Source organism: Branchiostoma belcheri, unplaced genomic scaffold (genome assembly GCF_001625305.1).
Source record: "Branchiostoma belcheri isolate BF01 breed outbred unplaced genomic scaffold, Haploidv18h27 scaffold20, whole genome shotgun sequence".
NCBI lineage: Eukaryota > Metazoa > Chordata > Leptocardii > Amphioxiformes > Branchiostomatidae > Branchiostoma > Branchiostoma belcheri.
The window spans coordinates 1,405,927-1,429,684 of NW_017803491.1; the positions used below are offsets into that span (position 1 = coordinate 1,405,927).

The 23,758-nt window shown below is 41.9% G+C and overlaps 1 protein-coding gene across 2 annotated transcripts; it reads left to right on the forward strand.

Annotated features, from left to right (window-relative positions):
* Positions 1-11,669: 11,669 nt before the first annotated feature.
* On the forward strand, positions 11,670-15,645 carry LOC109469262 (brachyury protein homolog 2). 2 transcript variants are annotated; one of them, XM_019767746.1, is made up of 7 exons: positions 11,670-12,048; positions 12,402-12,666; positions 13,129-13,269; positions 13,425-13,486; positions 13,759-13,817; positions 14,305-14,472; positions 14,829-15,645. In XM_019767746.1, the coding sequence occupies exons 1-7, from the start codon at positions 11,864-11,866 to the stop codon at positions 15,266-15,268; spliced, it is 1,320 nt and encodes a 439-aa protein (XP_019623305.1). In that variant the 5' UTR covers positions 11,670-11,863; the 3' UTR covers positions 15,269-15,645. The 2 variants fall into 2 exon arrangements, with proteins under 2 accessions (XP_019623305.1, XP_019623304.1); XM_019767745.1 differs by having other exon boundaries at positions 11,671-12,048; positions 13,126-13,269.
* The last annotated feature ends 8,113 nt before the right edge of the window (positions 15,646-23,758 follow it).

Sequence of the window (23,758 nt, forward strand, 5' to 3'; positions counted from 1 at the left end):
AGAGGTGAGGCGGCTTCCGTCCTAGATCTCCAGTGCCGAAGGTACGTCAACACTTGGTGTGTCGGCGGCTTCAGCACTGGAAACTCGGAATCGGCAAATCAAACCTTGTCGTTTAAAAAGGGTATCGAGATGCTGCCACTCATATTTTCGAGATCATACCGCCTGGGTAACAAAGTTTAATCGGGACAACAAGGTTATCGGCAGGACAGGACTGCAAGGCCTCTTTTCTTACATTTTCACAGACAAAGACTTGGCCTAAGATACTGTTTTGTACGCCGCGCGGCCGACGTAAGCACCAGAAGCCCAGTGCCGAAATGGTTTAACTCGGCTCGGTAGTTATTTTGCTCCAACTATTCAAAGACACAGGATTTCAGAAAACAATTTACAAATGTATCTTTTGAACAAGTTTGAGAAACATCTTTTTCAACCATACCTTGCTAAAGCGCGGGTTGTGGGTGTGGCCGAAATGCTGCCCGCCTATTGGTCCCCGCTAGGCTGGCTTGGATGGGAAATTGAGGTTCCGGGGGGAGGGGGGCATATGGTTCATGACGTCGACCTTCAAATCTTGATCGTAGCAAAGGTTATTGAATTTAGATGTTTTGGTTGCTGCTATCAAGGAGCTTTCATCACATGCCTTGCTGCTATACACTAATGCAGTATCAGATTGGCAACATCCAATACGCTACACAAAAGTGTAAAAATTGATACCAATACAAAAAAAAAACCTACAAAAAAACTGAAAACGCAAAATAAGCCCAAGCCTAAACTTCTACTTGGAGAGTTTGAGTGTATACGGTCATAGGTTGACAACAATATCAATTTGTCGGTAAGAGTGGACACCGTTTGCAATGAAAAGGAAGAATTCAAAAGAGAGTACCTACAAAAGAGAGCCCCAAATTCTGAAAATGGTTTTGACAAAGATATGCGAACAGATTTTGGCATTGAAATGACGCCTCAGACATGATGTGTCCAGAAGCTGTTAATCGCAAAATTAGCACCGAGTCGGCAAATTTCTGATATTTCAGTTTTTGGATAAACTTCGGACCCCTTGCTGTCCCTCCCCAGGGCAATGACAACAAGCTGGCGACGATCAAAGCCCGGACCTCTCACACCTAATCAGTACATGTAGCAGCTATTACCATACACACACATATGTATGGCGGAACTTCGCTGTTGTCATGAAAAATCAGAGTACGTCGAGAAATGTTGCAGGTGATTGAGGTGTGTTTCTGCCCACGGGAAATGGTGTAAGATTTGAGGCTGACTTCGATGTGAGACTTGTGCCGTCAGAACAGTGTAAACTTGTCGTCAATCTGCGAACGTTTTAGTAGGAAATGTAGGAAACCAAAGAGTCTGAATAAATTACAACATTGCGCTACACTACCTTAGTTTCTAACGTACAAGTATCATTGCAACACTCGAACAATTGATCATATTCAATTCGTCTGCGACGTTTAACGCGTGGACTTTGGTAGACTAATGTTCAGGGTAAAGTAATACTACTAGTACACGGTATCAAGGAGGTTACTTAGTGATACCATGGTGATACATGGTATCAAGACATGTATATCGTGTCACTCATGCCATCTAGGTATGCCTGTGATGTTTCATTACAGTATGTACATAGAAACAAGCCTTGCGTTACGTAGGTGAAGGTTGGACATAAGATACGCCAAAAAACAGTTACTAAAGCAACTGGATATGATTTTGGAATGGTCAGATGTTTCAGGTAGCATCCACTACCTTTCGTCAGTGACACAACCCTTTCGTTTATAAATAAAATATAAATCTTTAAGCTTAAGCTTGGACTCCTTAGCTTCTAACTCCATGCTCGGTTCGAGTGGTTTGCATTTCCTTGTCCTGCTGTATGCATTGGCACTTGGTCAAAAGTGACATACATGTATTTATCATGTAATAATTATGAATATCATATCTGCTACCATTTCTTTGTAAGAAATGACACATGTTTGTGGCCCGTGCGGATGTACTTTTGTTAATCGAGTGCGGTCATATCTGGCGTGACTTTACTCACTATCACATGTTCTTGTCAGAAAAATCATTTATGGCGGCAAAACTATTATCGTCACCATAATGTTGATCTAATGCCCACGTTTTTTCACGTTGGTGTGCATTCTATAGATATACTCAGTCTCTTCTGCCCAACAATGCAACGTTACAAACTATCATTTCGCTTCTCTATGTTCCGTCACTCAAAATATAAAATCTAGTTATGAAAAGCGACTTTTTTTCAGATTTCTTCATGCCTTGCATTTCAACTCGGCCTAAGAGAAAGGAAATTTGCTTTCTCTTTTCTTTCCTATTTTCTGTTCTGATAAGTTATTTGATTGTCATTATTTTATTCCTTCGTTGAAAACAATGGCCATTAGAATATCTGCGTATATGCAAAACGACGTTGTTGTTTTTCTCAAGTTTCCTTATGTGTCTCATTCTTTATAAAAAGCTTGGTCGGCCTCAGAGCAAGAAAACATTCTTTCCTCTTTCTTTTCTGTTTCTTTCATTCTTTCGCTAAAACAATAGCCGTTGGATTATCCCCGCGTATGTTCAGGTCCCGGTCGGTGTTCCCTGGTGCTAATCCGTGACGTGACGTCGTCCCTTTGATGTGACGTCACCATCAGACGACATGTTCACGTCGCCCTGAGACAACAGTAAGCCCGACCGGCTGTTTATGTATCAGACTCTCGCACCTGGGCGATAAACACTTTATTGTGGGAAAATCACCAAGCTGAGAAAACAGACATTTTTTTCTTCGTCATGATGGCCTAACCACTATTTTTACTAGCCTCTACCAGGCTTCAAAATTGGCTGGAATTCGAAAGAACAGAAATTGGTCAAATCAAGGAGGTTTTATCCTTGGTCAAATAGAGAGATAACATGCCAGGGGTCTGCTATTGAGTACAGTTTGCCGCTCATTGTACTCCTCAGTTTAGCCAAGGACATCCTTGGTTTAACGGACCTAGTCTCCACCAGACTCCTTTGCAGGCTGAATAAATAGTAAAAATCAGCCTGAAAAGGATGTATCTGGTCAGCGAAGTTGGGGGAACCAGCTTCATTCTTTTTATGTCGATTTCGACTATCTATTCAGGCTGATGGAGCTAGAGCGGACCAACTCCCCTGGCATGTTACCCGTCTATTACAGTGTTGTCAAAACTTCTTTAAGTGATATCTAATTTATTATATGCATACATAGTTTACGAAAGTAGATTAAAAGCCAAGGAAGAGTCTAGTTTTGTTCTTTTCTTCCCAGAGAATGATCAATATAGTGGTTTTTTAGTTTCTTTTCGCGTTGCTTTGGTTTCTATTCTGAATAATAAAATGTTATATTTTGCACGCGACATTATTACAACATACCTGTGGCCGGTAACAGTTAGACCACATTTGTTTATTTTTCCTCTCTTGGCGCGCACTTGTGAAGTTGTAGCTGCATTGTTCGGTACAGTAAAGACGCTAATAGCGGCAGACTGTTGGCTACAGCTACACAATTGTTGTACAAACACAGTAATAGGTGGGTCGGCATGGCAGGGGCTCGTGAAAAGGAAAGAATGCCAGGGAAAACTCCCAGGCACGGATGTTTTATTAGTGTTTTCATAAGGGAAGGTAAAATGTGATTTGTGCAAAATAAACGGGAAAGCGTTTGCTGTGCAGGTTTCTCTATTTATGGTTATAGAGATTAACAGAATACAGTTATGTCCAAGTACATGAATTATATTACTCCCTTTTTGTCCTCTTGTGTAGCCTCTACCAGGCTTCGGGAGGTGGCTGGAAAGAGTAGAAATCATCGCCAAATAGAGAGATAACATGCCGGGGGAGTTGGTCCTAGTGAGAGAGAAAACCATTTTTGGTAGAATGCTACTAGTATTGTTCTACCAGAAAAAAGATGCGATGCCTGGAACTTTCTACTTTTCTACAGTTAAAGATAGGTATACTAGTACATGGCAACAGTATATAGGTTACACAATGAATGCAGCTCCAACAGTTAGATATGTGCGCCATGTAGATGAAGTTATGTAGCAAATCTTCTTAGTTTTTAAAGTTGAATGTTACACTGCATTGTGATATTCAACTTGATACTGTCACCTACAAATCTACTAGTATAGCTATTCCGATCAAGTCCTTGTTCCGATCAATTATCAAATTTCTCACAACGTTGAAGACACACTTTTCCTCAAGTTGTCAAATCTTTCAAAATGTCTACAATAACGCCACTCTACAGCAAAACTCTACACAGGGGTGCAACTTTTGCCGCAGAGTCACATCTCACCAACAATACATGTAGATACAGGACGTTATGCATTATACAATACCATCCCGATGTGGTCTTGTCGGTATAACGCGTTTTCCTTTTACACAGTTAGCGTGTGTATGTCAGTAGTCTCGTCATGCAGGGGGTGACTGCGGCTTGTTGTTCTTTCTCCACGTGAACTTGTCATCGAAAATACCAAATGAAAAGAAGAGCCGACCGAGGCTAATTTAACTTTAATGAAGGTTGATTAGAAGCCAATTATTCCCTGAAATGATTTGGCACTTCCAAATGTTGTAAACTTTCTCACAGTTTCTTCCGATTCCGATTCTTTCTTGCGATTTTCTTGATTTCATATGAAAGAACTTCAATATTTGAGTTTTATGGTTAACACAATCAAAATAAATGCGTTTTTAACCAAGTTTTAACTAATAATCCATTGAAGTATCATTTTTCGCATAACGTCGATATGTAAGTGGATAATATGATGTTGTTTTTATTCTGTTTATCACATTGTGCTGTAAAAGAAGTTCTCATGGATGATAGTTTGATGGTTTGAGAGAGAGTTGACGACGAAATGACGTATCATACCAAGGTTTGATTATACAATCAAGATTTAGATGAAAAAATGTTTATTTACTTGTGCTCAGTAGCACTCGCTGCTATCAAGCATTTCCAACTCACAATTAACTTTTTTCACATCTCAAAATACTGTATCTCAAAAGATTCAGCATAAGCGGACATGTATGAAGATGGACATTATGAAGATTTGCATTTCAGAAGCACCAGCCGACTCCTCCGTCCTTCCCCACCCTGAGGTCTTTAGCGCCAAGGTGCGACAGTCTGGTAAGAACAACTGTCTTCTGTTCTGGACATCATGAACTTGTCATCACCACAGCAACATCAAACGGTACACCGCTAATTTACGGATTAGCACCTGCGCACATCTGTTGGGAATGTTTCTGTAGTAAGAAAAACATGACTGAGCCAAATGTGGGACCAAATTAATAAATGCGGCGCCACGAATACAGCTCTGAACTAGAGAAAAGAATGCATATGTTTTGTTTTGTTTTGTTTTGTTTTGTTTTGTTTTGTTTTGTTTTGTTTTGTTTTGTTTTGTTTTGTTTTGTTTTGTTTTGTTTTGTTTTGTTTTGTTTTGTTTTGTTTTTCTTTCATATCTGCTTTACAAAAAGGATTTTGAGAATTTTGTTATGATGAGAGAGACATATAATATTGGTAAGTTACTCTCTAGACCTGAACTTGAAGTAAAGATTGTGGCATTTATGATGAATCATAATGATATAATTTTAATTACGAAGAGGCGTGCCGGAGTTGTACAGCATATGATATGACCATATATTGTGCTTGATATGATAAAAGTTAAGACTATGTGTGAAACCACAGCTAGGCGAAGCCACACTTCCGTCACCTTCACTTCCCTGACAAACTTTACAACAAGGTGAGCGGGAACACCAAAGACGGCAAATTGATATCATCAAAGGTAACACGGAATTGAGACACGCTCTTTTTCAGCACTCCAAATAACACTCAGCTTTAGAAATTAAAAATAATTGCTACATAACGTCATCTACATGGCGCACATATCTAACTGTTGGAGTTGCATTCGTAACCTATATACTGTTGCCATACCTATCTATACCTGTAGAAATGGAGAAACTTTTAGGCATCCTTTTTCTGGTAGAAAACGGAGGTAAAATTTATCCGACAACTTTCGTTTATCTGATAACTTTTGTATTGCAAGAATTGCTTATTGAATAGAAAATTACCACATTTTTTTGCGTTTTCTCAATGCACAAAGCATATTTGGCAAGAAAACTTGATAGACTACAAAGAAAAATTTACGCAAAAGGAAAAGTGACCATCCCCTATGACAAACATTTAATATTTGTCAGAATGGAATTCTCATAGCTTTGGTCAGAAGGCTTTGACCAGGTCACAAATGAATGGAAATCACCGTGGTCGGCGAGTCTGTTTGTAGTTCCTGGTGATGACAAATTCACGTAAACCAGACCTAACACCTGAAGCCGGTCCTCTCCACAGCTGTTGATCACTGTCACATCACAACCTGACGCTAAACACTACAGACGGAAAACGTGCTACACCGACAGACGCACCGGCACTGCATGCTATATTCATATCTGTGATATTAATGAATTTATTGATGATATTCATGATATTCATATCTTTGAGAAGACTAGAATCCTTGCTATAATCCTCGTACATGAATATTTGCTGAATGTGTGAGAGAAATTACGAGTGATTGTAATGTGATTTGGTGCTTGGTTGACATTACTGTCGGTTTGGAGTAAAAGTGTGCCGACATTTTAGTGCGAATGCCAATGTGCATATTAGCCTCCGTATTTATGACACTTAGCCTCTCCAAGGCTTCAGCTAAGCGTCTGAAAAGAGTAGAATTGACAGATAACATGCCAGGGGAGAACTGTACTCAGTATTCAGCGGACCAACTCTCCTGGCATGTTATCTTCCTATTTATTTGGCCAATTTCAACTCTTTTCAACCGTTTCTGAAGGCTGTTAGAGGTTATATTACCCTAAAAATTTAATTCTACATCTATGTGCGTTCAAAACAGCTCTTTGTAGCTCAAACTTAGTTAGAAAACTTATCCCGGGGCTGGAAAATTGTTATTATTGTGTGTTATTATATTTTCCCATTTATTGTATGTATTTAATATCTCCCAGGGATACCTGAAAAACAGATCAAGAGACCTGAGTGTAATCATCTGGTAAAATAAATACTAGTAACTGAAATGATTTATTTCGTATAATCCCATTGTATTGGTTTTGTAGTGAGTACTATTAATTATTTTGTATTATTTAGGTCCTTCCAAGCAAGGAGGTCTAAAATCTGATTTTAAACCTCCTTGTTCCAAGGTCCTTCCCATTCTTACATCATCAAAAACAAAAGAACCCGGTATAAATACTAGTACATATGTACTTGATATAGAAGAAAACAGGGTCAGGTATGCCCTATAGACATGCCATCACATCGGAAGCCCACGTAACCTCCATACACAGAATAGTTGGAAAGTCGCAAGACTCCTCCTCACTTTTAAAAATGTAGGACCACGGTCTGACAATTCGGGGCCGCTTCTCTGGAAGCCTCTAGTTTCCAGCGACGGTGTCGGTGCCAAACTGGTGCGAAGTTGTCCTGAACCCATTGGTAGCCATGTGTGACGTTCTCCCGGCTTCTTCTCTTGAAATCGAGACATTTTCCTGACACCTATGTACTACTATCATCGTCAGATATCCGAGAAAGGTATATAGTGTTGCCTTTGCAGGTGCATGTTACTACAGACAAGTGATAAAAGAAAACAAGGACGTGTTTTTCAACACGAGGTGAAGAAACAAGATAGAAGGCGTAATATATTTTTAAATATAAGGCCTTCAGTTGTGAAAGGTGGTACAAAATATTTCGAGTTTGAAACAACGAATAATCTGAGCGACTGAACTGAGACGAGACGAAATATGAGCCTTGTAGATCAAACCCAACGTTGGTGGTTTGACAGTTATGTCCGTTCTCGCGCGTTTTTGCGAAAGCTCAATATTTGGAGGGGAAAGTGTCGGTAAAGTGTCGGCTGGCGGGAACACTTTCATCCGCAAACTTCCTCGGAGGACGCAGGGAACGAGTCAACACGGTTTCCATGGCGACGCCATGGCGGACTGACAGGAGTCACGTTCCCATCGCCTGACTGTGTACGTAGGTGCGGGGTCGTATTTTCGTCTCTCGCCTCCGCTCAAATATATGATGGTTGACTCGCTCTGTCAAGGTTATAGGTCACTAGCGGCCAGTCTCCAGAAAAAAACAACAACGCGGGTTCAAAAATAAGTATAGTTTAGCCAAATATGGAGAATAATTGGCCAGGGGATCTGAGCCACGTACTGTAGAGTTCATTTGCCTAAAATTAAACGTAACCTTGACGGTGCTGACTTTCCTGACCATTTATACTTTTCCTCTTTTTTCTACGATCCGTACCCCCGTAGGAAGGCCTGGTAGAGGCTAGTTTCTGCCAATGATCTACTATTTTAGAAATTTGACAGCCAGGGCTACCATGACGCCGTGTTGACATTGTTTTGTAATGAGCTTTGATAAGGACCGTAAAAGCGGTAGAATTTTTGATTCAACGGATAGCAAAAGCTTTTCGTGGTTGCGTTGACCACACAATACATGTCTTGATAGGATATGTGTGGTATTTTCTCCTACAGTTTTAGTGCAGCGCTAACTAGCTGTGTGGGACCGTCCCCCGGCTAACATTACGACGTCCAGCGGTTGGTCTCACCGCGAACTTGTTGACAAGCTCCTCGGCAGGTGTCCACCCTGACGACCGCCCGAACCACGGCCACGTCAGCCCCCCAAATCAGAAACACATGTGAGCAATAAACGTGTACGTGGGACGGGTGGGTGCCAACTTGCCAGGCCAATCATTAGGCCACCGAACAGAAGAAACGCGGTAAAAATATCGGCCCTTTTCACACCTCGGTGCTCGTAGCTCGCGCGTAATTTCTTTCATTTCCGTGGGAAATTTGGCAACTCGAAACCAGGATAAATCGGACAGCGATATCGATGGGAGATAAAGAAAAGCAGAGGCTCGGGCTTAATTTTGACGTGTTTATGCGTTATTATTTGTCTTTCTTACTTGTGCTGGCATCATTTATTACGCCAGGCAAACTATACTAGTGGCAAATGGTAACTGCCTGGATACTGTCTTGAAAGCAACTTTTGTTGTTTTCTTTTACTTGTCAATAAATTTGCCAAACGATTTTTACGATCAAAAACACACACGAACAGTACAATGTATTTTTTTAACTTGTATTCTGTTATTGAGAAAATTACGTCGTAGAGAAAATAGACGCAACTGGGCTACAACTTACAAGACTTTATAAAATTATATCTATTCGTGTTACAAATTGCCTATTAGACAGACACGTGCTTGGGAAATTAGATATCCCATCATTTGGGTCACTGGGGAGAAAGGGCGAGGGGGGGAGACAGTCTCCTGGGTGGAACAACGATTTGTCTCCCACATGTCGACCACAAATATTATCGTGGGAGATATCGGGGTTTCCTGATCCACTTCTGTGTAAAGCCACCACACACGTTTGTTTCCTTATGCAAAATGGGCGGGAAAGAAAATATTGTTCCTCACAACGAAGCATTATCGCCTGGAAACATCGTGTGGTGAGGACAACGGTCGAGAGATTCGTGCAAAGAAATTGTGTAGTCTTTTAGCTGCTGAAAATGGTGCTATTGAACCTGATACGTGCACTTTTGTTCTGAAATTTTCTTTAGGAAATAGCAGTTATCTCTCGCCATGCTTTTTGTGTTGGGATTTAATAAAAACGTGATAGCAACTGGCCAAAAAGGGGTAAAGAATGGTCACAGAATACAGGTTTTCCACCAAATTTCTGGTGTAGACTTCTACACCCGTAGTTCTCAGGTTTAGAAATAGACTACACGAAAACCTGGCTACTAATCTCCAAGCAGATGATTTGGTGTCTGCAAGACAGCATCAAATTGGCAAGAGTCAGTATGAAATTGGCAGTGCAGTACTAGTATCCATTTGCCACCTGAAGCGTAAAAAAGGATACCAGTACAAAAGGAAAGCCGGTTAAACGCCTAAAATCCCGTCCAAGCCAAGGCCTAAAACCTCTGCTTGGAGAGCAGACCTTCAGGCGTGGGTCCGTCTGTGGTAAAGTGGGTAAAGACCCGACGATGACATAATTACTCCCAGGAGACGAGGTCGTCTGCCCGGTCTCTACGGGAACTAAGCACTTTACTGACGGCATTCAGACATGGGCAAGTTTTCCCACACTTTCTACACACACGTGTGTCCTCTCCCTAAAAAATGATGTCCTTGGAGAGTTTGTCAGGTAAAAGAAGCAATACATTTTGTTATAAAACAGGAAAATGCTCCAGATTTTACTAAACTTTTGAACAAAGCTAGGAATTGTTAACTGATCTACTATCAAGATCTGGTAATCCGCGGAAAATTGTGGGATGAGTCGCTGATTTTCCGAGACAAATCCCTTACAATTAGTCCCATCGACCGTGCGCAGAAAAAACACACGCACACTGCAGGACGGACGACTTTGTGTTATTGTAACTGGCTAGCCGGAACCGTGGCAAAATTCTACACCTATAATAATAATAGAACCATGAACTTACTTTTAAGGAGCTTTAAATTGATTTTTAACCTTCTTGCTCCTTGGTAGGACCAACACCAAGTTTTTTTTCTAACCTCCTTGTCCTTATCATACCAAGGAAGCCTACATAACCTACTTCTTGATAACACCACATTCCACAGAAAGTTATGATATTTTTGAATCAGACCTTATTGCTTTAATTTCTATATACAAATGCATACCATTGTATGTCAGGAAAATATTAATTTTTTTGTGACTAAGTGGCATTTTTCTTACGTTTATAGTAGATATCACACAACTGAGATGTCCTAACGCTCCGTCGGTAAGCGTGCGGAAGGGATTTGAAAAGTGGGACCCGCAAACTTCACAAGAGCGGGACAATTTTACTTCAGCTGATTATCCGCCACTTGACATTTTATTGTTGCTTTGTTGTTCGCCATAAAGACCACAATAGCGACAATATCTCAGCTTCCTGAGAACTGTTTGTAAACAAACAAGGAGGCCGGCATGTCAGGCCCGTGAGAGTGCATCATGTATGTTGGTAGTTTTTGTTACAGATGAGGAAAGAAAAAACACACAGCTGTTAGGATTGGAGGCTACTTGTAACGTCAGCAGAAGTGTGGAAACGGGAAAAGCGGTTGGAGAAGTTGCCTGGTTCCGTGGATTTGTCAGGGGGACGACAAGTGCGAAGTTTCTCACAGCCGGGTCAGATTCACCGCGGGACCGGCTAATGAGAACGGCCAAGTCCAGATGACTGGCACTTTGCCGTCAACTAGCGGCGACAAAGTGACAGGATGACAGGGACATGCATGACAAAGGCGTCGTACAACCGACAAAGGGACGGTGATGACAGGAGCTACGGGGAAAGGGCGCCAAAAACTAAAATTATCTGTAGATACTCAGACATTCAAATTGGCACGAAATAAATAAATAAATGAAATGATAAAGAAATATTGAAAAACTTGATAGCAACATTATATCTATACTTCTTGTTTAGGTCATGTACAGTTTCAGTTGCATTTTTTATTACTATCAGCTACTTTTCGTTGAATTTGTAACTAAAAATTACAAACGAAGCCAGTCGGAATGATAGGCGACAATCATAGCCGTCAATCAAGACATGCTAATTGTGTCGCCTCTGCCCGTGGCGCCGCCAATCAGAAGCGAGAATGTCCGCCAAGGGGCGTGGCCTGTGGTCTGTGTCACTCTCCGGGACTCCCACGCATAAATCAGCGCCCCACCAAGTACAGTAACAAATGCTCATCTTCATTCATAGGCACCAGTGTTTAAATACCGCCATCGACTCTCTGTTCCTCAGTCTAGCTCACGACTTCCTCAGTGCAGCACTTCGATCGTCAGACGACCTTCTTCAGCTTTTCTTTCTCTCGTGATCATTCCCGTGGATACTCCTGTACCGTGCACCATGAAGCAGACCCCGGACCAGTTCTCGGTGAGCCACCTCCTCAGCGCCGTGGAGAGCGAGATCTCGGCGGGGTCGGAGAAGGGCGACCCGACCGAGCGCGACCTGAAGGTGACGCTGGGCGAGAAGCCGCTCTGGGAGAAGTTCAAGTCGCTCACCAACGAGATGATCGTCACCAAGAGTGGAAGGTGTGTTTTAGCTTCTTAGTTTCTTGTGTTTTCAATGATTACGAGTAGTTAAATCTGTTTCTGGTGTCCGTCGATTTTCTGTGCAGCTAGCCGGAAGTAAACAAGTCATTTCATTTTTGTGAGCTGTTAGAACTTCGTCCTTATTCAAGTAACAGCCCAAGACATCGTTTTATGTTTCTCTCATGCCATAAGATGCCATTTTGTACAATAAACAAGGAAAAACTTCATTCTTCATGTAGCAAACAAACGCCTGTAGTAACCATATGTTTTATCGCTAGAATCGATCTCTGAGCCTGAGGTAACTTAGCCAACGGACTGAACCTAACGAAATGTTTTCTATCTGTCCCCCACAGACGCATGTTCCCCGTGCTGAAGGTGAACGTGTCCGGGCTGGACCCTAACGCCATGTACTCCTTCCTGCTGGACTTCACGGCCGCCGACAACCACCGCTGGAAGTACGTCAACGGCGAGTGGGTTCCCGGCGGCAAGCCCGAGCCGTCCGTGCCGAGCTGCGTCTACATCCACCCGGACTCGCCCAACTTCGGCGCGCACTGGATGAAATCACCTGTGTCCTTCAGCAAGGTCAAACTCACCAACAAACTCAACGGAGGTGGACAGGTAAGCTAGCAAAATTCCCTTCTTTCAATCTCCTGTAATTAGATAAGTCCGCACCTTGATTTTTCCTGATTTTGACGGACAGCGTTTGGTCTGATAGCGTACAATGTTATTGTCAAGCCTGAAAGTAACTCAATTTCCAAACTCGATTATACCTCAAATCCTATCAGAATTCTACAAAGCTATTGTATCCTAATCAGCGTCAATTTTTGTTATGACATTTGTTCAACGCCTCTCGCGTGTCGCCTGTTAGCGCGCCGGGTTTTCGGTGTCTACTTTGTGTAATTGCCGTAATTTTCCGCGATCGCTTCCTTGGGTTGGGTTTCGTTAACACATCCATTAAACATGATTAAAACGACGTCTTACATTTCCCCAGAACTAGAACAACTTCTGTTGTCTAGGAGATTTATATCCAGTCTTCTTGTACGTTCTAACAGTTGATATTCTTTGCCCTATCTCTAGCAGATAATGTTGAACAGCCTGCACAAGTATGAGCCGCGCATCCACATCGTGAAGGTGGGAGGGCCGGACAACCAGAGAACCCTCAGCACACACACGTTCGCCGAGACACAGTTCATCGCTGTCACTGCCTACCAGAACGAGGAGGTGTGTATTTTTGTCTTCATTCCTTTTTTCATTTGACAGCTCTGAATTGGCTGTGGTGTATTTGTAACTCAATGAACTGCAAGTAGTGAGAATCAAGTAGTGTTCTTTCTTTCCTTCACACTTCATTTATGTGTTTCTATTCTTTTTTTCAACAGCTGACTGCTCTGAAGATCAAGCACAACCCGTTCGCCAAGGCATTTCTGGACGCCAAGGAAAGGTACGTATGGTTTACATCTGATCTTCATCTTCACACCATCTGGTAAATACTTTTGTAAGGAGGACTTAGGAGATAGGTGTGAAGCATAAAGCCGAGTGGACGACGCTTTGTCTCCGTCTTGTTTTCATTATTAGCCGGTCAATTCGCGCTCTTTTGCCCGGTGTTTGACACCTCGGTGTCTGTGGCCATAAACATGGCGTGGGAAAGAGTTTGGTTGTTTGTCTACGTATTATTTGTGACTCAAAGTTTTCTTTATCTGTTTTTCCTAACAGGAATGACACAAAGAGTGGACATGACGACCTGACCGACCAGCAGCCACAGTTTTCACAACGTGAGTTTATATTTGCATTTGCAACTTGTGTTTGTAGTTTTGGCCAGTCTACACCTTTTAAATTTGGTACATTTTAGCATTTCGTGCTCTGTTTGCAATTATCTCACAAACAATGGCAAGGCAAACATAACTGGAAAGTTCAAAGACGCGGGATCCGATAAAGAAGTAACCGACACACGTTTTTGACAATCTACGCTCCTAAACAAATCACAGTTTTCACACCTCCGGTCCATGCTTTTTGAATCACAGCTAAACGCGTTTGCCCGGTCATGAATTTGAATCGTTGTCGGTGGAGTTCTGAGGCGAACCTGAAAACGTATCGATGTCAAACATGGCATTGTTCCGTCTGACGACCAAGCTGTGAACTCATTTCAATAAAAATTACTTTTAAAGTGACGCGGCGCCAGTGACCAAAACTTGTAAAAATGATTGTATTTTTTACTACTTTTGTTGGGTTCTAATGTTGAATCTTGTTGTCTCTCTCCAGTCGGAGGCTGGTTCCTGCCCGGTACGGGTCCCATCTGCCCGCCGCCCAACCCTCACCAGTTCGCCCCGTCCCTCGGCCTGCCCAGTCACGGCTGTGACAGATACAGTACTCTGAGGAACCACCGCTCGGCGCCCTACCCGCACCCGTACCAGAGAAGCTCGCCTCCAAGTAAGTATTCTTTCCATCTCGGCATTCCATCACTTCCAAACTTATGATGTACTCTACTCGGAGCATGGAACGCACACGTGCACATTACGCATATGGTGTCCTTTGTTAGGCCGTAGCTTTGTTAGTGTAATCCACTTCTTTACAAATTGAACCCTGTAGTTGTTCATTGTTGGATGCATGCTAGCTTATCTTGTAAATAGGTGTTCTATTTTGTGTTTGAAAGGGGGACTCAAGTGTGGAGAAATGTACACCCAATTTTCGCTACGGGACCTCCAAACTTGTTCAAAGTAGTATTTTTTTCATACTTGAATGTAGATATGAGAGTGTAACCAATTTTTTTCTTGTTTTCTCTTCAGCGAACTACGGCCACGACACGGCTGCCAGCCTTCCCATGATGCCGACGCACGACAACTGGTCCGGCCTGCCTGTCTCCACACACAACATGCTGTCCATGTCAGCCATGCCTCACACCACCACATCCACGCACGCGCAGTACCCCAACCTCTGGTCCGTCTCCAACAACAACCTGACGCCCACCACGCATGCGCAGACGCACATGTCCGGCACCATGGGCACGGGTCTGCCGCACCAGTTCCTGAGGACCACCGCGCCTGCGCCCTACCATTCCATCCCCACCTGCACGGTGCCGACCACGGCGTCCAGCTCTCCGGTGTACCACGACTCGCACGAGGTGTCTTCCACGGACAGCGGGTACGGCCACTCCACTACCCCGCCCGCCACGCAGACAAGGATACCCGCCAACAACTGGAGCCCCATGACCATGCCGTCCATGTAAAACTCTTCTCAACTGTACTTCATGCACAACAACGACCAAAGACAATCCTTAACGTGCTACAAATGTACTCAAAACAATGCCGTCAATCTTGCCAAACGTACCAAAGAATGCCTATATTTATTGTACATATAGTTCGAACGTAATGAGCCACTTTGAAACGAAATATGTCTCTTCATGCGGAAGAATCGTAACACTTGTGCAAGTGTCATTCCGACGATACATGTCTCAAGGAAAAGTTCATTTTTTCTGTACATAGTGTAAAGTTCAAGTAAAGACGTTTTGTCTAACATATGTGCTGATATTTATATACATAAACGTTTATTTTTGTGTGGTAGAATTGTAGTTGATGTAAATAAAAGAAGTTGCTTGGAAAAATACATTGGAGTTGTTTGACTTCCTTATTGTAGACTAATTACAATATAATAGTTTCTGGTTGCAAAGAAGATATATCAGTATTAACTATAGTATAGACCATGGTAGAATTGAGATAGTTAGATTGAGATACTAGTAGTTAAACACTGTAGTAACTGGTCGAAAGTACTAGTACTTTTTTGCTGGATCTGTCATCTAGATAATGTTTCTAATTCACTCTATCTATACTAGACTTAAATAGTGAATTGAAAACACTAATTAGTTGACAGATCTAGCAGATATCAGTTACTACAGTTTGTAACCACGAATGTAATACGTCCACCGCGAAGTACGATGAATTTGATTGCTGTATTCAATTGAGTGATGCTCCAGACATCGTTAAATATAATACAAGTATGTTTCCTAGCTTCGGTTGTTTTATGGATGCACTGAGTGAGTTTCAGGCACAGAAGCCGCTCACCGAAAGACATTTTTGTAAAAGGGCAACTTTTCGACACTTCAGTATTTCGATATACCCAGATCTCGACTGCATTTCTTTAATTTTCTGTCAGCTGTAGTCCCTTTCCCATTGTCATTATAAGAGACCCTGCGTATATCCCCGTGGGGTCACAAACAACAAGCCAGGGACAGAAAAGGTAGAACAATAACACAGACACGGAGACAAGACGGAACAATAGGACGGCCTCATTCGCACCTTGTAGCGACCCTTTCACAGGGTAAACCGTACACGGGGCCTTTGTTAGGCACGCTCCGCGCGGACTTGTGAAGTCGTGCCGACACATGTCAAATTCAACGATTTTCGGCGCCCTTCAAAGGGGAAATTTGCAACGCGAAGGACCAAATGCGAGCCAGAACAGATGTCAGGGTTCAACCGTGAACTTTTGACCGGGGACAGGGACGAATATCCGGCTCCAGGAGGTCTGAAATTATTGTGTGGCGAATCTAATCAGAACACCTAGTAAAATCAAGAAGGTTATCTAGCTACCTATAACTTCCTTGGTGAAATCAAGGTGAAATTCAACTACAAGTACATACTAGTAATCTGCGAGACAGTATCAAATTGGCAATGCCTGGAAAAATGACCACCGAACTAAAAAGAAAACACGATAAAAACTTAAACACGTCAGACATAAGCCCAAACCTAAATCCGGCTTGGAGAGTAAAATTCAAGAACCTTCATAAGAAATATGTCTTAACTTTAATTAATGAAAAAATGATGTGAAAGAGCTGATAAGAACAGCCAACAAGAAATCTGCGTTTGAACTAAAAATTGATCAGAGAAAAGCAACACACCGTGAAGAATAGAATGCTAGGCAAAATTCAGAGATATATTCTAGAATAATAATGTTGTAGTTCAGTTCAGTAGACAACGGTACACAATACAATAGACAATAGATAAATACGTATATTATATTTTGGTCGCGTGTCTTTGAACTGCTTTGTCTTCTCCCTTTGTCCAGTGATATTGTCTCTCCTAGCCTCTACCAGGCTTCGGGAGGCGGCTGGAAGAGTAGAAATCGGCCGAATAGAGAGATAACATGTCTGGGGAGTTTGTCTGCGGGGAGAAAACATTTTGCCGCACCCGGCATGTTATCTCTCTATATTTGGCCGATTTCTACTCTTTCCAGCTAGCCGCCTCCCGAAGCCTGGTAGAGGCTATGTCTCTCCCCCAGCCGCTGCACTTGACCAAAGACACGCGACAAAGACAAGAACGTCTCTCGAACTGCAGCGAACAATTAGCAGACAAACTCACACGGTCATGACATCGTACTTCAGCTGTTGATAATTTAGAAAGACCACGAGAACAGGAAATAAGATTGGTTTTAAACAGCTGAGTGCAAAACGACATAAAAACCCATCGTCAACGATCAGAAGATTTATGTACTAGTAGATGTAAAATTAACAATTCCGTGTGTATTCGGTTTTGTAACGTTTGAACTTGTTTATGCCCATGGGGCTAAATACTGATGATGTATATGAATAGTGATAAGGGATAAAGGTATAATAACGCAAAAGGTGCTACTCTTTCTAAGAAACAAGGAAATAAATCATTGGAAATAAATTCAGCAAGTTTTTCTAGTGTGTGGGCATTAGTGGTAAAATAACTGTAAAATCTTTCAATGCTGCTAAGAATTGAATAGGCAAATATGCTAATAGCCTACTTGCACTGCACCATACATTTTCAAAAACCCAGCAGCATTTTATTTCTTTCTCTGTCTCGTTTTTTTTTCTTCCCGCGTGTTTTTGAAGTGTCCTGGCCATGAGACTTGACAAGATAAATGGTTGTATTTACCGTGGAAAGGCGAAGCTCCTACTGAGTCAACGTTTACCCAAGGTTCTCAGTGGGATGGCACCCCAAAATCTCCAACTATCTTCAAACAGTCGTTAATTAGGTTGATGTGGCGTGAGCGGGAGAAAGTCAACCTCGAGACAGCACACGTTTTCACATCGGCATCTGGGTCGGGTGACTTCGCACCCAGCCGACCCCGCCTTTTCCCTAGTATGTTCCCTCCGTGAGACCTGATCAGAACTTGTCTTCATACATTGCTACACCTTGTTTTGCAGACTGGTAATATGGACTTTGTCTTACTCGCCAACATTGTACCCATAGAGTTAGGAGAATGATAATTGTACCTAATCACGCTTTGTAGTTCACAGATACACATGTACAGATCAACTGAAAACTAACAAAGCCAGAGGACGCAAATGTAATCAAAAGCTAGCTGCACTGTTGAACTCAATCTAAAGTCGATGAAAGCTCCTTGGTAGTTTTAAGAATAGTTTTAAGTTATGATTATGAGGAATCTTCATAAGGAATCTTATCTGGAAATCTATAGCAATTTCAACAACAATGCAAGTTGCAACCATCTAAAAATTTAAGTAAAATGCTACTTCATTTGCCTCATGGGTATAACATATAAGATAGGATTAAAAGTAGTATTACTAGTATGCCGAAAAAGTTACGAGGAGAAATATACCTGTATAAACACAACGATAATCGTATAGTATATTCTTTCATTTGGAAGAAAATACACTGTGTTTTTTCTGCAGAATCCTGGCTGCTATGTTGAAGCCCATGTCGCGGGCGGCTGCCCGACACGGTATCGTCCCTCCGCCAAGTTAGCCGTAAGTTGGTGAGAACTTGTCAGGAAACCATTGGTGATGACGTGCGACGTTTTCTCGTCTTATTCGCCACGACTCGAGAAATGTTCAGCCCGCCAAGGTGTTGGAGAGACAAGCTACTTTAAATATCACATAACAGCCGAACCTTTAATACCCATTCCTACAACAGATATAGAAAATCTTTATCAAAGACACATTTGAAGCATCTCTGCTGGACAGATGTCTATAAGAAAGACGGGATGAGTCATAAGATGGCCACGTAAGGAGTTTTACAAGAACGAGAGGCTTCTTCTCTGTTTGTCTGGGGAGAAATCGGAGTTGACTCATCTGAGGAATCTGTGAAGAGACAATATTGACCAGCGCAGTCACAGTTCTGTGTTAAAAGTTGGCGTCATCGTGAACGTGCCTTTTCTGTCTCCTGGGTCTCCAGGCGTAAACAGGACAGAAAACAGGACACTTTTATCTGAGTCGGCAGTTTCATGTTCAAGGTTAGATCAAGGACATTTACATTTAGATATAAGCCGGAGCAGGCAGACACTTCCATTTTTGTCACAAACAGTTCACGTGACCAAACAAAACTTTTAGATAAACATATTTCACAACAGTTATAATACCTACATGGATATTTCTGATTAAGACACAATATGAAAACATAATCGTAATATGTTTTGATCTCCAACAAGGAGGTTTAACTCCATGATCACCAAACAGATCTTTTAGTGGCTGAAATAAAAGTATTAAATTGGCCAGACCATGTACATTTACCACTCAGTTACTCTTTGCCACCCGAGAAAAAAAGATACCAGTACGATATTATTTGAAGAAAAAAACACGACACAAGTCGAATCGTAAACCTTTGGTGGGAGAGTGCGTGTTTATTTTTTTTGTTTTCATTGCTATGCTCCCCCTCGTACGTACATCGTATGCAAAGTGATATCATAAACAGTGGTAAAGTACGTTACACAGGAGTATTACCTTCTAATCTATCGCACATTCTCACCTCCGAACTAATAGTTTACAAGTATGTGCCTGTTGATGACGTCATCCCGACACCTGGATGACCCCTGCCATTTCAGGTGAGTCTCCCGTGAGAGACCCCACATTTTATACTCTCCAAGCATAGGTTTGGGTTTTGGGTTATTTTTGGCGTGTTTTAGGCTTTTTTGTCGGGGTTTCTTTTCTGCACCGGATTTTTTTTTCACCCAGCTGGGTTGGATTCCAGTGCAAAAAAGAAACCACGATAAGAAAAGCCTAAAACACGACAAAAATAACCCAAAACTCAAACCTCTGCTTGGAGAGTACAGATTTTAGGAACCCTTCCGGTTACCGGGTACTGGCGGAAGTCGTGACCCAGTTCGACACCGGGATTGGCTGAGAAAACAGCGAGCTTCCTTAAATAGTTATGCATCAAGATCTGTCAGAAGTTTGAAGGAAAGACGGGGAAATAAATGGTGTTGATCTGGTGATGAGGATCCCATTTATCAACGACGATTTATTTATTTAGGACTACACTTTAGGCAACAGTTCTATTAAAGGCAAAGGGGAGGGGGGAAGGTAATGAAAATAATTCTCCATCCGTGTATGTTATTCCACACCGTGCATTGCTATAAAAATAGTACTTCTGGTTTCTTATATATCTTGGTTAATCAATACCGCTATCCAGTGATCTTCAGATAATATGGAACAATGAACTCCAATGTTTTATTCCGATGTACATGTATTAATAAAGCAAATTTTATTAGTACATGTATCATATTTTCGGATGAGTAATTTTCATAAACGTAAGTAACTCCTGATTTCGTTTGATTTTCAGTGTCTCGTTCTCATCTATTTTCCCAAAAGCCGGGCGACTTGAAACTTGAAAAGGATATTAATTGTTTTTTCATTCCTTATCATTGTTATAACTTGTATATAAATGTCACAATTAGACATAATCAAGCACTTGTAAATTATAAGTAACATTGTTTCCCTCTCTGTTTTTTTGCAGTGTTGTACCGCAGCTTTGAAAAACAGACCCGTTGCAATGTAAGGGAATGAACATGTGTTTCAGCTTCTTCTCCGCCTGCACCTGTGTTAATATTGACACTGTTAATTGAGCTCGCTACTTTTGCCTACGGCTATTTATCCACTGCGACTAAAGCCCGAGCGTTGGTGGGCACAACCGTGTACTTGTTTCAGAATGTCTTCCACATAATCCCCAACAATATTGTGTTTTTGTACTATCCATAAATCAAAACTTTTGGACTATATATAGCATATTCCACATGTCTTTGATACATAATAAAACATGTACTCGCTCGACCTTCTAACCTGTAAATGCGACCCTAGTTTCTTCTTCGCTCCTGATATTTTACGCATATACCATGTAGTTTCTAACGGCCCATACATGGTAATGTATCGTTCAACAGGTTCCTGTGAAGAAAGTGGGAAGTTTTGGCGTGTTTCTGGTAGATCGGTATTTAGTATTTTAACTGTGAGGTGCGACTGTTTCTAATGGGCGTTTCAGTGAAGTGAAGTTTGATCGTGAAAGTTTGCGATCATCAAACTGTTAAAAACCAACCCCTCCACTTGAACGTAACTCATGGTACGTAAACAGTGTACATTTTGTACAAAATTGGTCCAACTAAGACAAAGTTTTGTTTTACTTTAAGACTAGAATCCCCAAGACATTAGAAAAAAAAGGCATTCCTGCAAAATGTGAAATTGCAACCACTGAAAGAGTCAATTAAAACTAAATATAGTGAGCAAGAATTTTGACTATGTCTGAAAGTTAAAGTTGTAAATATCATATTACCACACATTTCCAAACGTATGCGAATGAAAGCTCGCTATGTAATTCTACATTTCTCAGTTATGTCAGGGTGTGCTATTCTTAATACTACGTAGTATGCTCTGAGAGGAATGTCAAAGATGTACCAGCATATTCTTTATAAAGCCTCAAATACGTATCCTCAAATTTTAGGTCAATTTTCGTTATTCCTGTCAGTAAAAAAAGAGAGTTGTCGTTCATCTTGCGTAGAGAAAATATTGATAGTTCTAAGGACCCTGAAAACCTAGGCTTACGTCCAATCAATGTAGCCTGTACCAGGCTTCAGAGGCGCCTGGAAAGAGTAGAAATTCGCTAAGATAGTGATAGCCCGCTAAATGACTACAGTTTGCCGCTCTATCCAGCCGACTCTGAAGCCTAGTAGAGGCTAGTTTTCCCCCTATTCTTCCGTGCCTGCAGTTGGAGACTATCCCCATCCTGCCAGTCCCCATCTGTTGTTGGTAAACCCACCAGCGGCCACGCTTGTTTGTCGTCACCGCGGACCCGCTAGCAAGGTGCGAACGAGGTCAAACAAACGTCAATCATATACAAAGAAGTGTGCAAACGTCATCAAGGCCCCCGAACTCCGCACGTCGTTAGCCTGTAAGGTTATCCCAGGGATTCATCGTGAAAAACAACTTCTTTTATATACAGTCGATTAGCGAGGAAGCTGCGCACACGGAAGGCAGTGGGGGACTTAATTAGACACTGCTAATTGATTAGAACATGAAGCGTGTATGAAGATGCTCCCTTGGGAAACTAGCCAGAGATGTCAATACTAGTATCAAGTTAAATGTCTCTAGAGAGGACATCTACACCTATTCACGGGAGAGACCTGTGGGTATAAAGCGCATACGTAGAACAATCCATAGAAAGAAGGCAGGGACAAGATAGAACAAAGGGACGACCCGCCTCGCACCTTGTAATAATGCATGAACACGTCCAGCGCTTTGTCAACCACGCTCCGCATGGACATGTGAAGTTGTGCCGACATATGTCGTACTGAGGGGCGGTTCGGGGCATATCAAAGGCACGAATTTGTCCCGACATTTGCACGACAGTGTAAGGACGGACGGCCAAGAGCGCATGTATAGATGGGAGAAGAGAGATGTGTGTGTTAACATCTGACCCTGGTTATCCGTTTGCACTTGACCGGTTAAAACAATAGTCCAACATATATTCTGAAGATTCTTAAGAAATTTCTGAAGTCACTCATTCACCATATTTTCTTTCCTTTCTATTCTCTCTCCAAGACAGAGCTGGCTTCCGAAATGAAAACAAACCAGGAACATAAATAGAAAATGACTACCTTTGTTTTAATATGTCAGTGCAAAAATAGACGCTTTCGGGAAATAATAGTTTTAATTCTAAGATTTTTTTAAAATTTTTCTTGGCCATTATATGAAAGATTCCAATTTTAGCAAATGCCGATTTTCTTTCATACGTTATCCTGATATAACTCCCAAGGAACTGTCGCAACAGGACTTGGCACAAAATCTCTTATTCCCTTTTCCTAAAGGACTGGAAATACAAAAATCCCTCCCACCCCTACTGACATGGCTTATTTTTGGCGTGTTTTTAGGCTTTTTTTTATCGTAGTGTTTTTAGGCTTTTTTAATCGTAATTTTCACCCCAAAATGGGGTGAAAAAAAGTCCAGTGCAATTAAGAAACACCGATAAAAAAAAAGCCTAGAAACACACCAAAAATAGCCCAAAACCCAAACCTCTACTATAGCCCTCCCAGGGAGTATTTTTGCCCACATCTGGTATTGCACAAGTGGCCCACGCACCGTACCCTCCAGGTGTGAGCAATAAACTTTATCAATTTCTAAACGAACAAGGGTTAGTGTCAACCAGATTATCTCTTAATCTCTTGTATGTGCGATACAATTGTATGTCGCTGTCAACAAAATCCCCGCACGGCATTTCTCGAATTCCCCGGGGAAACTTTGCTCGCAGATCCCCACTTCAGACTTCATGCCAACGGAATAACGCGAGTTACTTCAGAAATGCCCCCCGAATTCGTGGCCCTTGTTTAGAAACAGTGCCAGTATGTCTACTTGACCCGCTTCATTCTTGAAAGTCCAATTACTTTGAATTGAAGTATCGGCAAACAAAGCCAGTATTTTGACCCTATCGCGAAGTGTAAATATGAAGTAGGGGTCGGTGAGCACTGCACCTGCGAGGGA

What these genes read in the sequence shown, in the direction of transcription:
- LOC109469262 (XM_019767745.1), top strand. Translation starts at nt 11,864, where the DNA reads ATGAAGCAGACCCCGGACCAGTTCTCGGTGAGCCACCTCCTCAGCGCC. An exon ending in ATCGTCACCAAGAGTGGAAG is followed by an intron (nt 12,049 to 12,401) that starts GTGTGTTTTAGC and finishes TGTCCCCCACAG; the next exon opens with ACGCATGTTCCCCGTGCTGA. An exon ending in GCAGCCACAGTTTTCACAAC is followed by an intron (nt 13,818 to 14,304) that starts GTGAGTTTATAT and finishes GTCTCTCTCCAG; the next exon opens with TCGGAGGCTGGTTCCTGCCC.